The sequence below is a fragment of the Schistocerca piceifrons genome, chromosome 8, assembly GCF_021461385.2.
Source record: "Schistocerca piceifrons isolate TAMUIC-IGC-003096 chromosome 8, iqSchPice1.1, whole genome shotgun sequence".
NCBI lineage: Eukaryota > Metazoa > Arthropoda > Insecta > Orthoptera > Acrididae > Schistocerca > Schistocerca piceifrons.
Genome location: NC_060145.1, coordinates 335,270,287 through 335,285,416, shown reverse-complemented (window position 1 = coordinate 335,285,416; position 15,130 = coordinate 335,270,287). Strand labels below are relative to the sequence as shown.

The 15,130-nt window shown below is 41.5% G+C and overlaps 1 protein-coding gene across 1 annotated transcript in view; it reads left to right on the top strand.

Annotated features, from left to right (window-relative positions):
* The window catches only part of LOC124712014 (periodic tryptophan protein 1 homolog), a 55,262-nt gene that overhangs the window by 15,080 nt on the left and 25,052 nt on the right, over positions 1–15,130 (top strand). The window contains exons 3-5 of the mRNA XM_047242306.1: positions 2,329–2,462; positions 2,562–2,744; positions 2,824–2,931. Coding sequence (XP_047098262.1) covers positions 2,329–2,462; positions 2,562–2,744; positions 2,824–2,931 — 425 coding nt within the window. The remainder of the gene's footprint in view (positions 1–2,328; positions 2,463–2,561; positions 2,745–2,823; positions 2,932–15,130) is intronic.

The window sequence follows — 15,130 nt, the reverse complement described above, 5'->3', positions numbered from 1 at the left end:
ATTTTGGCGTATTTGCCATGGCGAAAGTGTAAAATTGGTTCAAATGCTATAAATTTCATCAGATTTTCTGACTGAAATAGCATGAAATAGGATAGTATGCTTGAATCAGATGTTAGTTGGTAATTATGTCCTGAAAATGAGTCATCAAATGCATGCAGTGATGAACTGAAATCACACTTTTGCCAGTCAAATTTGTAACTATCTGAAGAACTACTATCCTACTGAGCTGTACTAGTTCAAAGTACGTGGACGCATATTACTATGAGTTTCTTCTGAAGAATCATCACCATCACTGCAGTCACTGAAAATGCCACACTCACTGTCACTGTCACTCCTTGTGAGTATCTCCAGTATCTCTTCGTCATTTTTACCACACTGACATGCCATTTGTTTGTGGAACACAAAAGTGATAGCACTCTAAAAATCCCGATGAAAGGCAGAAAAGAAAACAACACCACAGAAGCAGTGTGCAGGTGATTACATGAGCCAGTTAGCACGAATGTTGAACTGCAAGTGTGAAATCAGACAGAAATACTGCTGAAAGCTAAACGACACTGCAGAATCAGAATGCAGGTGATCACATGAGCTAGCAGCAACTGTGAAATGCGACAAATACTGCTGAACAGCTATAGGCATCAGCAGGACAACAGGTAATGGAACAGACCAATGGTAAAAGCAGTCATTAGGACTCTGGTACCAGCCAGCCCACGACGGAAAATGCCGTGTGCAGCGGCCATGAGAACTACCTTTGCAGTGGCTAATGATGTCCGCAGTCCCTGGGAAAGATGGCGTGTGGTGGGATTTCATGTCTGCAACACTCAAAGGGTTAACATCAATTTCCCTTTTTAAATTTTCCAACATACCTGCCCAATTAAGCGATCTGATATTTCACGCTCCAATCCGTTGAATGCCAGTTTACATTCCTATGATGATCACATCCTTCTTAGTAGTCCCCGCTCAGATATCTGAATGGGGGAATATTTTAGCTCTGAACTATTTTATCCAAGAGGGTGCCACCATCATTATTTAACCATACAGAAGAACTGCATGCTCTCACAGAAAAAGTACGGCTGTAGTTTGCCCTTGCTTTCAGCTGTTCGCAGTATCAGCACAGCAAAGCTGTTTTGGTTGATGTTACGAGGCCAGATCGGTCAGTCATCCATACTGTTGCCACTGCAGCTACTGAGAAGGCTGGTGTCCCTCTTCATGAACGACATTTGTTTAGTCTCTCAGCAAATACCCCTCCATTGCAGCTGCACCTATGGTGCGGCTATCTGTATCACTGAGGTGCACAAGCCTCCACACGAACGGCATGGCTCATGGTTCTCAGATAACATTTCCAACCTCAGCCTGGCAGCCTGTTATTGCATAGGATAATGAAGGCACTGGATCAGATGAGGTGTGACTGAGTGAGGTAGCACAATGGTTTGCAAGCTGGGCTCATATTCGAGAGGACGACGGTTCAAACCAGTGTCTGGCGATTGCTGGGATTGTTCCTTTGAAAAGGGCACAGACAATTTCCTTTCCCATCCTTGATGCAATTTGAGCTTATGCTCCATCTCTAATGACCTTGTTGTCGATGGGATGTTAACTCAATCTTCCTTCCCTTCTTCATTTCAGATGAGGTGAGATGGTCAGAAATAGTGCCCTTAAAACTCTTTAATATTTGTAGTCAGCAGCTAAAATGATGGAGAATATAAAAGATTAGCTTTATCTGATGCAAAATAAGCTGGTGCTGCTTTCTTGCTGGTACAGTAATAAAAGGTGTGCTGCTGAACAATGTGCTGTTATACTTTAAACCTCCTACCAGAGTTGAGCCAGTAAGTCATATGCCAGTAAGCAGAAGAAACATGTACTTCTATATTCTGCGAACAACTGTGAAGTACCTGGCAGAGGTTACTTCTGACTGTAGCATGTATTGGGATTCCTTCTCATTCCATTCACATTGGAAGAACTGCTTAAATGCAGTGTAGTTAAACTATTATCTTGACCTTGCAGTCCCTACAGTTCTGGTTTTTCAGCATTTCTGACATGCTCCTGTGGGCCATATAAATCTGTGACCATTCATACTGCCCATCTTTGTGTATGTTCAACATAATATGACAAGTTTCAGTCAGTCAGTGTTTCTGCCAGGTTGTGGTATACCCTTTTGTGGGTGCTGAGACAAAATGTGAAAGTCTGTATTTTTGCAATGTTTTGAAAAAAATAAGATAATTAATGATAATGGAAATTTCTTTTCTTATTTAATGTAAGGTAACTTCTGGACTGTGCTTGTAATTAGATGAGTTACATGTATAACTCTGTAACACAATGTTCTACTTTTCCAAGAGAAGACACACAAGATATGATTAGTGATTCAGATGATGACAGTGAAGCAGAAGTAAATGAACATGAAGCAGAAGAAACTTTGAACACTGATGAAGATGACGAATACAATCTTAAGAATTATGATAAAGAAGGAGGTTGGTAGCTTACCAGTTATTAGATTAAATGTATATGATTTTTGTATATTATATGTTTATTCAGATGCTAATTTGTGTATTTGTATTTATCATTCTCAGATGATGTAGGTAATCTATTTGGAATTGGCAGTCTTGTTGTTCACGATACATCAGGGAAAGACCCATATGTCACATTGGATGATTCAGATGACAGTGAAAAAGATGACGAGATAATAAAACCCGATGACAATTTAGTAGTTGTTGGGCATGTTTCAGGAGATGCTAGTGTACTGGAAATATATGGTAAGAAATAAGCTCAGCAATTTTATTCTTACGTTATGAAGTAGTTTGCTTGAAAATTTAGGAATATCCATTTTCACAGTGCACAACGAGGTGGAAGATTCATTGTATGTTCACCACGATCTGATTCTGCCTGTTTTTCCTCTGTGTCTTGAGTGGCTGAGCTATGATCCTGGAGAACAAAAACCAGGTAAATTTATAGGCTTAGTTTGATTCTAATGTGTTGTATAATATATTTGTTTTGCAAATAACACAGAAAGAAAGATGTGTGGTAGCATATGTCCACTTCACTCTAGCGTCTTACTCATGTAGAACTAATATGGGGAAGGATGAGCTGTTATATATGTTAAGACAAAAACACTAGTTTAGAAAATTTTAGACAAGTAGATTTTGTAGTAATAAGCACATAGAAGTGCTGAAAATAGTATACTTTTAATTGTAACTGTATGTAGATGCCCACTGCGAGACTTGAATTCATTGCTACACTATGTCGGACAGCAGCAAGCAGTTAAGTCTGTTGTAATTTCAGTGTAGATTTTCTAAAGGCTTCTGATAGGAAACATGATCTGTAAACCATATTTGGATTCTACAGTTTGATCTCAATAGTCAACTTTCCAACACGGGTGGATAAAGATAATTGATAATGTTTCAGAAATAATTCGAAAGCCAAGACCGCTTAAATACTGTTCTGGATAACTGGTTTCAACACACTAAAGGTGCCATCATCTGATCTGAATGTAGATTAACATTTACAATCTACATTCAGATCCAATGATGGCACCTTTAGTGTGTTGAAACCGGTTATCCAGAAACAGTATTTAAGCGACCTTGGCTTTTGAAATATTTCTACAACACTGTGTGATAATGTTTTCTCGGGTGAAGCTCGAAGCAAGAAAATAACTGTAAATCCAGTAACAAATGCACTCTCTGATCATTATGCACAGTTATAGCTTGCATGATGTAGGAAAGCACTTCCGTGCATAGAGGCAGTAGCAAAGCGTGGAGGGGATGAGGTGTGCGCACATGGGGCGGCACAGAGCAGGTAAACAAAGTCCGTGTTGCCGAACTGTGTTGCTGCGGGCAACGGTCAGGTCCATTTGTGTACGGTACATTGTATTATACACTCAGATTTATAAAGGGAACATAAATTTTAAAACCAATTTCGATCTGTCATCTCTCGAGAAATCTTACTTCACATCTTGACAACATTGAGTACACAGCTTTAGTTCACATGGTATCGGAAGATGAGAACAGCTGACGCAGCTTTGTGAAGATGTCAAGTATAATTTTTCTCAATATAACATTTGCATAATGATAAGGTCATTGAATCTGCTTGCAATAATTCTAAAAATGTAGTACATAACAAAATTAACTAAACCAAAGTCATTACATTTGCTTTACAACTGCGTCTACTCCATATAATTTTTAAAAATGTGTATAATGCATGTGCATGGGTTAGTTTGACTAGTTACGTGTAATCATTGCATAAAAACGAATTACTGGTAGGAAAGACTAACGCAAAGACTATCATAAAAATAATCAGTATATTGTCATATTTTTGCTATAAATGGACATTATGAGCGTAAACTAACTCAATCAGCATTACAGTGACAGACTGTATTTATAATCCATTGAACAAGGAAACAATGAACCTCTTCTGCAAATAACTTGAGGGAATGCCAACTGATAACATCGGAAACCACCGATATCTTAACAGGTAACCCTCCCTGTCATTTTAAGGCATTTTTCAAATTGTGCCTTTAACATGACAGTGGTTTACCTATCGAAATATTGGAGTTTTGGATGAATTTATGCAGCCACATTATTGTGAGTTATTAGAACATACAACACACTGGGAAGAGCTTAACTTCTCCTGCAAGCTTCATAGGATACAAATTCCTAAGCAGTAAAGGCTGGGAAGTTCTCATATGCTAAGTACACAACTGATACATTATTAGACACATTTTTTAAACTATGAGTCTTTAAAACTAAGAAATTTCGTTACTTTACTTTGTTCCAAAGTCTGCATTGTAATACCATTGTTACTGCTATCAGAGTTTCTGTCCGAACCATCTGATTGTAAATTTACGATGATAGGGTCAAGGCTTAGTCTTTAAAACTAAGAAATTTCGTTACTTTACTTTGTTCCAAAGTCTGCATTGTAATACCATTGTTACTGCTATCAGAGTTTCTGTCCGAACCATCTGATTGTAAATTTACGATGATCGGGTCAAGGCTTATATCGATCTTTACCTCCCTTTCAAAGTCTTCCTGAAGCTTTTCTGCATACTGCACAGACTGTTCCCACACTGGAAGGGGGGGGGGGGGGGGGGGGAATTGTCTGTTGCTTCATGCACAAGCTATTCAGGGCTGTATCTTGACACACCGTCACGTGGCTTGCGGAGTATGGATGTAGATGTAGATATTTTCCCGCATAGCCTGCAACCTGTGCCAAAATTAATTCCAGGGGATTATACTGACAGTGATAACTGGGTAACCACAAAACTGTGTTACCACACTCACGTGCAAGAAAGTCAAGTTTGTACATTTGTTGCATGACTCGTCTAAATTAATGAGCTGCAGGAGTTCGGCATGAGTGCAGAATATTTTTATTTTTAAGCCAGGGCACATCATCTGCTTTCCTGGTGTTTGTACCTGGTGTTTTCTCTGTAACAGCTGAATGATAACTGGCACGGTACAATACAGTGACAGACTTCGAAGCAAGACGGGGCAAGAATTGTTCAGTGAATCACTTCATGTAACTGGTAGCATATGTTTCCGAATGGTATTCAGAGCTAGTTTTCTTACACCTGAGTACAAGTTTTCTCTACAAAAAAACTTGAAGAGCCACCATGCAGAATAATTATCCAAGAACATTACTATGGGAACTTGAAACTGCCAGTACCGTCACTCATTTTCTAGGAGATATTACTGAGATAATTCTGATTCATCCATGTTTCATCAAATTACTACACAGTTTAACTAACTTCTTCTCTTGTATCTTGCATCTTTATAAGGGATGTGGTTCGTGCTGCACGTGTGCCACTTCTTTCAACTAAAAGCTCTTCTTATCATACTCAAAACTAATGTCTCTTAAAATTCTTTACATTGATGAAGTACTACCTTTCAAGCCAATTTGCTCATGCATAATTCTAACAAGTGTTTCTGATGTTGGGTATATTTACTCAAAGAACTTTAAAACCTCATTGTCTGAACCATTCATTACAGGTTTCTTGAGATTTCGATGCTTTCCAGGTGACATGAAACCAAGTTTTCCTAAGATTTCTACACCTGTGACACTTTCATTTACAGTTCTCTTGGTGACCACACATGCTTCTGCAGTCCATTCTTGTCTTCAAATGTCAACTGTAGGAATTCCACTTTCAGATTCAAATTTGAGAAAGTTTTAAATGTGGTAAATAATCCCACTCACCTACTTGTGAAACACTTCACTTTTACTGCTGTCACCTGACTTTTGTTTTAATCATACTAAAACATTTATAGATGTACATTCACAGTTATATTGTTGCAGGAAGGGGAAAAAAAGCCATTAGAAAGAGAGTGAATTTTACTGGCCGAGAGCCATTACTACAGTGGGATGCTCAGAACAGCTGAAAATTGGGTCGCCTTCCTACATGAAGATGACTTTAGGATAAATAAGATGGTGCCTAAATTGATACTCCTAGTTGCACACTACAAAACTCCTAGTTGCACACTACAAAATGCTCAGAGCTACTAAGAAAAGTTATTAAGAAGTGATGGGAGAGATGGCAGTAACTACTGACATGTTTCATTATTGAGATTTTCCAAAATCAGTCAAATTCTTGTGCGTTTAAGGCTACATTGTCAACTATAAGATTCTGATGTGTCGGCGACTATAGCAGGATGCCTTCCTCAGGGTGTATTGCTAACTGCAATACAACCTGAGGAAGGTGTCTTGCAATAGTCGCCAAAATGCCAAGTAGTTGACAATGCAGTCTCAAATCCAGAAGAATTTTATTGACTGTGACAATGGCCACAGAAGCCTATGTGTACATTTTCCAAAATGCTGGCGAAGGTAATATATTCTAGAATAGTATCCCACCTGAACAACAATAATATCCTCAGTAAATGACAGTTTGAATGCCAGAAGAGTTGCTCAACTGAGAATGCTATTTACCCATTTACTCACCAAATTTTAAAAGTACTAAATAAGGAAATAGCACCATTTGGTATTTTCTGTGACCTAAGTAAGGCATTTGGCTGTACAAATCACAATAATCTCCTTAAACTTCTAAGGAGTTAATGATATAGCCAACCAATAGATACTGTCGTATCTCACCAAAAGGCAGAAAGTTTTACTTAATAATTCAACCAGTGCGAGTAGGGGATATTCTTCTAACATTAGAGAGATTGGTTATGGGTTTCCACAAGACTCAGTCTTAGGACAGCTATTATTTCACATACACATAAACAATCTTCCATCTAATGCACAAGCCGGATTATTTTTTTTTTTCCATGTGACCCCAGAATTGTAATAAATCCAAGCATACTCACAGAAACGGGGGAAATATTAAACAGTGTTCTTAAAAGTATCATTGACCAGTTTTCTGTGAATGGTCTCGCCCTCAATTTTAAAAAGAGACAAGATATTTAGTTCTACACGTCTAGAGGTACCACACCAATGATAAGTGTGACACATGGTGAGGAATTGATAAATAGGTTGGAAATGTCAAAATTCTTAGGTGCTCATATTGATGAAAATTGAAACTGGAAAGGCACATTCTGGAACTCCTGAGACATCTTAATTCAGCCACATTTGCACTTAAAATCATTGCAAATCTTGGGGAGAGATAAATCAGTAAGTTGATATATTTTGCATAGTTTCATTCAGTAATGTCATTTGGAGTAATGTTCTGGGATAACTCAACTTTATGAAAGAAAGCTTTCATTGCTAAAAACATGCTCTAAGAATAATATGTGGTGCTCACCCCCGTCTGGTAGATGTCTTTTTAAAAAGTTGGGCATTTTCACTACTGCTTCTGTCATGAAGTTCAATATGTACAATGATGTACATATTTAAAATACTGGAAGAAAAAATAACATTCATTACTCAACATTAAAGTTACTGTTAGTACAAAAAGGGATACTGAAACCAAATTTTTTGATCATTTACCCAGTGATGTAAAATGTCTGGCAGACTGCAAAGGAAAATTTGAGAACAAACCGGACAGGTTTCTCCTTGACAAAACCTATTCCAAAGAATAATTTATGTTGTAATGTCAGCCTATGGAAAATCCAGGATGGTATAATGAAAAGGATAGATTACTACTCACAATGCAGCGGAGATGCTGAGTTGCAGATAGGTACAACAAAATGACTGTCAGACAAGTACGATTTTACCAAAAAGACCTTCATTGGAATTACACACACACACACACACACACACACACACACACACACACACACACACACACACACACACATTCAGAAAAGATATTCTATATTTGCTGGCATATAAGACACACCAGAATAAAAGATGACTCCACTTTTTTTAGGGAAAAAATTTCTCAATATGTTTATTACAAAACAATTATAACACATGCGTTCATATAATATTTAGGTGATATAAGTAGGGGAAAGCCTTTTAATTTTCCTCTCCAAATCTGCAAAATTCATTCTCAGTGCTGGCGGTAGAAATAGCTGAAGCAGTCATCTCAGAATCTGAATCCTCAAAGAATAAATTATCCTCTGTACCATCCAGTGCATTATTGATTCCAAACTTCTTAACCACTGTTTCAGTTTTTAGAGCCCTGTGAAGCTTTGACACCCTCACAAACTTGAGAAAATAGGATTCTTTCTCCTTTTCTGAGCCTGAAGTTTTAAAATCTGTAGATCTCATGCATCTGTTCACCCCTCCTCCATAAGTCCCTTAAATGGTTTGGTGATGCTCTCATCTAATGGTTGAAGTAAACTAGTTAGCCCTCCTGGAATTACAGTTATCTGAGTCCTCAGTTCATTCAGTCTATTTTTTAATGTCTTCTTTCTGTGAGAATGAAACTGATACCATACTAACAGGGCAGGCTTCTTCAGTAGACCACCAAGTCGTGTAGACTGGATTTTATCTACCCACGATCTCATTCCTCCTCCATCCATCCATCCATCCAGCCACTGTTATGTACATGAACAGGTGCTCCTTTTGGCAGTTGTTCATTAGGAAGTGTCTTGTGGCAGCAGTTTTGTCCCATCAGCACAGCAGGATAAAATGATTGAGTGATGAGTGTTTTCTTGTCCTGAAGTTGTAACAATAATGCTTTTTGTGCCCTGGGAATCCACAGTTGTTAGAAGGCACATCAAAGGTTAACAGAGTCTCTTCCATGTTTTCAGTTTGTAGAAGTTCAGACTTTTCTCTTGTCCTTCCATTTATGACAAATCGATGAATTTCAACAATTTTTTCTTCAGACTCGGCTGGACATGTGTGATATTTTTGTCTTTGTTTGCATACAAAGCCAATACCTCTTTATAAATCTTGAACATCATGATGCTGATCCAGTTAAGTCAGTGATCCTTTTGTTAATGGTTATTGCTTTCACTTGATAAAAGATCATTTTCATAGAAACTGAAATTCCTGCTTGTCTGTTCTCTAAAATCTAAGTATTGAGTTCTGCTCCAAGTTTTGGCTATTTTAAAAGTTCCACTTCTCGGATTATGTTTACTGCCAGGTGATTTCTTTTAAACATATTCCTGATTCCACTAAGTTCTTGTCATTTTTTTCAGTTGGAGGCGGCTTGAAATGCCTTTCTGCAGTCCTGTTTCCTTGTTCTTTAGCGTATGCAATCATTTGAAGCTTAAATTTGGTAGTATAGCAATCTATTTTTCAGCCATAGTTTGCAAATAAAACCACAATCTAGGTATGACACAAGTGGACCTCCACATTAAACCAACAATAACTCCCCCCCCCCCCCAGGGGGCTCACTGCTCTTCAGCAAGTACGTGCTTGGTTACCATGGGGACCCATCCTTTGCAGCACTACTTCTTCTTTCTGTGCTGCAAACTTACACTTAGACTATCTCTCAGCTCCTCAGACTTTCCGTCGGATAGTACTTTCCATGTAGACTTTGTCTGGACTTGGTTCACGATTTTGGCCTTGATTTCTAGTTTCACTCCTGGAGGTATCTTCACCTTCCATGAATGATTATATGGTCTCCATTATTGGGCTTGACCTGCCATCTTTTTCCAGTTTTTACAGAATTGCTTGTTGTGCAGGGTAGGTTATACACCATGGTGTATTTTCTGCCTCTGTGCACTTTCACCTTGGCACCTTTCCTTCCTGTTGTTGTAGTATGTCCAAAACCCAGCACGATAGCCATGCCATTGTGGAGAAGGGGAGAATCATCAAGTACCTGCGCAATGGCAGCCCCTGATGATGCAGGGATCATACTGTTGGTGCCTGCGCTGCACACTCCCCATGTATGCCATGGAGTATGCACCCATCACAACAGATTACTGGCAGATAGCCATTGCTGTGGTTGGGTGGCAATCCATTCGGAGTGAGTGGCACCATGGTGGATAGCTCGCACATGAAATGACTTAAGTTTTCTCCCAGGGGTGGTCACACAGTTCCAGTAGTCTCTTAAAATGGAAGGGCCTCATATGAGGCAAAAAAATACGATCCCAAAGCATTTCCTTCCCTCGCCATGCTGTGGAAGGAACACGAGAGTAGATGGAAAGGAGCAAAATCGTCCGCCCAATACCTGGTGTATACCAGGCCCGATGGGGACACCTTTTTGGCGACAAAGCCTTTATTTTTTGTGGAACACTTTGAAGACTAATGCAGGGAAGTTGCAGCCATCTCTTAAGAGGAAGAATAGTTCCCTCTTGATTAAAACAAATGCCAGCATGGTAGCTCAGCATGTTCGATCAGAGGGTTAGCTACCCTCTGCAACAAAAAAACTGAGTGAACTGATCAACAAAGTACCTAAACGGATGTCATCGGACATCCACCCCGGACAAATTCAACGAACAATATAGAACAAAATGAGATAAAAAAAAAAAAAAAAAAAATCATCTCCTGCCCAGTCACAGGCGCTGCTCTTTTGTGAAAATTTGGTTGACATTCCCATGACTGTCACTTTCCACAAGAGTCTCAATATGGTTCAGGGTGTCATCTTACACCGTGATCTTTTACAATCAGGCGATGAGCTGCGGGCCAACATAGAGCGACGGGGGTGTGCACTTCATCCATCATGTCCATAGGGGACCAAGAGACAACAGAGTTGCTACCAGGCATTCATCTTGGCTTTCAAATGTGATACGTTGCTTGAGAAGATCAAATTAATGGTCTACCAGTTTGACGTGAAGCCCATGTTCTTCCTCCTATGTGGTGCTTCAGGTTATGAAGGTCGGACATACGTTTTCCCGTTGCTCCGATACTCCTGCCTGCAGAAATTGTGAAAGTCTGCTGCACGCAAACATTCCTTGTGCCCCTCACACAATGTGTGTAAACTCCAGCGAACTCCACTCTTCCTGGTCCGCAGCTCGTGGTCTCGCAGTTGCGTTCTCGCTTCCCAAACACGGGGTCCCAGGTTTGACTCCCGGCGGGGTCAGGGATTTACACCTGCCTCGAGATGACTGGGTGTTTGTGTTGTCCTCATCATTTCACCATCATACATGAAAGTGGTGAGAGTGGACTGAGCAAAGATTGGGAAATTGTACGGGCACTGATAACCACGCAGTTGAGCATCCCAAAAGCCAAACATCACCGCCATAATCAACACCCACTCTCCCTGCTCACCAGATTGCTCCATTTTTAAGCTGAGAGGAAACTCCAGGAGTATAAGACTTGGACAGGCTCCCATATCAAGAGGCCAGAAAAGACTAGGAGTGTCTTAATCCCATAATCTTATGCTACAGCTGCAATGTTGTCGCCATCTCTGTCGATAGTGCCTTCCTATATTGTGCCTCATGTAGTGGACCTTCAGAGCTGCCCGCTGATACCCCCTCACTCTGGTGATCAAGGACCCTCTTGGTGCTTCCGCCACACCTACTTCGGGAGCATTGGCTCCCCACTTACTGAGGACACCCAGCCAGTGGTGCCCAATATGAGGACACCTTCCTAGTCCTCTGCTTCTAAAGAGGAGGAGGACAAAAAGAAGTCCTCTAAGATGAAGGCCCCCCACAACACCGGACTCTGCCTGTATCCCTTCTATGCCCAGGGTGGAGACACCAGATCTCCCCAGGCAATGTGTCATGGAACGTAAGTCAGTGGAACGCCTGATGTCTCAACCGGCGGCATCACGTGACCCTATGTCATAACCCCCCCACCTGTCACTTCATGCCCCCACAGTATTCTGTAAGTCTGATCTTCCAGTGGAATTGTAATGGATTTTTCCACCAACTGGCTGAGCTACTGTAGCTTTTAAGCATTTACCCTGCTTTCTGTAATTCCATCCAAGAAACATGGTTTCCAGCAACTTGAACCCCTACCATTGGTTATTTTAAGAATCAAACTGACTATGAGAGAGTATCGGATCGAGTTAGTATGTATGTCCTGGACTCTGTATGCAGTGACCCTGTGCCTCTTAATGCACATTTAGAGGCTGTGGCAGTTCAGGTAAGGGTACATCATGATTTTACCATCTGTAATGTGTATTTCCCTCCCAGTGAAGTCATGTCCCAGGATGTAATGTCTGCATTACTCTCTCAGCTCCCCCCCATTTCCTAGTCTTGGGTGACTTCTTCAATGCCCATAACTATTTGTGTGGTGGCATATGATCACTGGCTGTGGTGAAGACATTGAAACTTGACAGGCATGGCTCAATCTTTACATCTTCAACTCTGGTGCCTGCACACACTCATTGTGGCACACAGATCGTACTCGGCCATTGATCTTTCCTTTTGCAGCCCTGGTCATCTACATCTATCCGGTTGAGGGCCCACAATGACCTGTATGGTAGTGATCCCTTCCCAATCTTTCTATGCATCCCTCAGCTTTGCTCCCCTAAACGCCCGCCTTGACGGATTCTCCGTAATGCTGACTGGGATGATTCCCCTCTGCTGTCGTCCTTAGTACCCCACTGCAAAGCAGTATCGATGCAGCTGTGCAGCATGCAATGGGAGCCATTCTTCCAGCAACCAACCAAGCCGTCCAGTCTTCCTCGGGATACCCCTATTGGAAGTGGTACCTTGGTGGATACCAGAGATCACTGCAGCCATTTGAGATCGTAGGGGGGCTCTCCAATGCCATAAGCAGCCCCCTTCACTGGAGCACCTCATTGCCTTTAAACGGTTCCCTGTCTACATCCACAACTTAATAAAACGACGAAAGCAAGAGTCCTAGAAATGATATGTTTCCACCATTTTATCACTTACCTCTCTGCCAAAGGCATGGGGAAAGATCAGACACCTCTACGGATTCCAGTCCCTGGCGGGTGTACCAAGTATTTCCTTGCATGGTGCCATTTATGCTGATCCAAATGCTGTTGCCGAACATTTTGCTGAGCATTATGCTCGCACATGTGCGTCTGAGAGCAGATTGAACAAATGGGCTTATCTTTTACTATCTGCCACCTGGGGTCACGTAATGCTCCTTTCAGTGAACAGGAACTCTCCATTGTCCTAATCCATTGCCCTGATACAGGCCCCAGGTTAGACTGCATCCACAATCAAATGCTGAAAAAATTCATCTCAGTGGATTGTCAGCATCGCATCATTGCCCTCATTAATTGGAACTGGAAGGATAATGAGTTCCCTTCTCAGTGCTGAGGTAGCGCAATAGTTCCAATACTGAAACCGGGTAGGAACCCTGTAGAGATGAACAGTTATCACCCAATCAGCTTTACCGATATCCTCTGTAAGTCGCTTGAACACATAGTAAGCAAGTGGTTGCATCGACTCCTTGAGCCTTGGGGTTATTTGGCTGCATCACAGGGCAGTTTTCGCAAAAGCCACTCCACTGCTGATAATTTGCTTTACTTGGAGTTCACCATCTGGACGGCCTTTGCATGTCATCAGCCATCATTGCTGTCTTTTTCAATGTACAGAAGGCTTATGACATGACATGGTATCACTACGTCCTTACTACATTACGTGAGTGGGGTCTCTGGGGCCAACTCCCAATTTTTGTCAAGAATTTCCTGTCACACCATACGTTCCAGGTTTGAGTAGCTGCTTCACTGAGTACTCCCCATATACAAGAGGAGGAGGTCCTGCAGGCCTTTGTACTGAGCGTCCTCTTTCTGGCGGCCATCAGTAGTCTAGCAGCGGCTGTGGGGTCTTCGGTACCGCCCTCCATATATCCAATGATATTTGGCTTTTATTATTGTTCCTCTAGTATGGGTTTTGCTGAGTGTTGCCTAAAGGGCACCATACGAAAGGTGCAGTCATGGGATCGCAACCACGGCTTTCGCTTTTCAGCCACTTATGTCGCCATCGGATTACCCACCCATACCCAGAACTTTACCTAGACAATCAATTACTTCTTGTAGCTGAGATGCACTGCTGTTTGGGACTGATCTTCGATTCCCGGCTGACATGGCTTACCCACCTTCACCAGCGTAAGCAAAAGTGCAGGTGACTCCTCAATACGCTTCACTGCCTCAGTAACATTAACTGGGGTGCTCTACCATTTTGTTGCTCTACAAAGTTGTGATTTTGTCCCATTTGATTATGGGAGTCTTGCTATGGTTCAGCACCTCTCTCTTCATTGTGGATACTCTACCCCATTGTGGGGTCAAACTTGTGACAGGAGCCTTCCAATCTAGCTCTGTGAACAGCGTACTAGGCGAGGCTGGAGACTGTCCATTACCTATCAGGTGCCAACAACAGCTGCTATGCAGATTTGTAGCTTCCCTGAATATCCCAACTACAGTGTCCTTTTCCCTGGAAGAGAGCTCCAGCTCCCACAACAGCGACCCAGAACTGTGTTTACAATTGCTGCACGCCTCCATTGTCTCTGTTCGGAACTGCAATTTCCTCCACTGTCGCCTGTGGTCAGGAAAACATCGCGTCTGCCCCGATCGCTTGTGCCCTGGCTTTGGATTTGTCTTAAGTGTTGTTTGGTCCAAAAGATTCCATTGACACCAAAATTTTTTGCTGCCTGTACTTGGCTTTCCTTGAGACGCATCTGGGTTCGGAAGTGGTATTCACCGATAACTCAACAGTCAATGGAGGAACAGGCTTTGCGTGCACACATGCATGGTGTAGTGAACTTCACTCTCTGACAAACGGCTGCAATTTCTCCACCACTGAATTGATAGCAACGGTCCTACGACACTGCTCTGCAGCACACCTGAAATCACTCTTACTTCGGAAAACTTCTCTCCATTGAGAATGACATGCTGCGTTCTGTTATCTACAAACTCTTCAATCCAATCACACAATTGGTCTGATAGTCCATATGCTCTTACTTT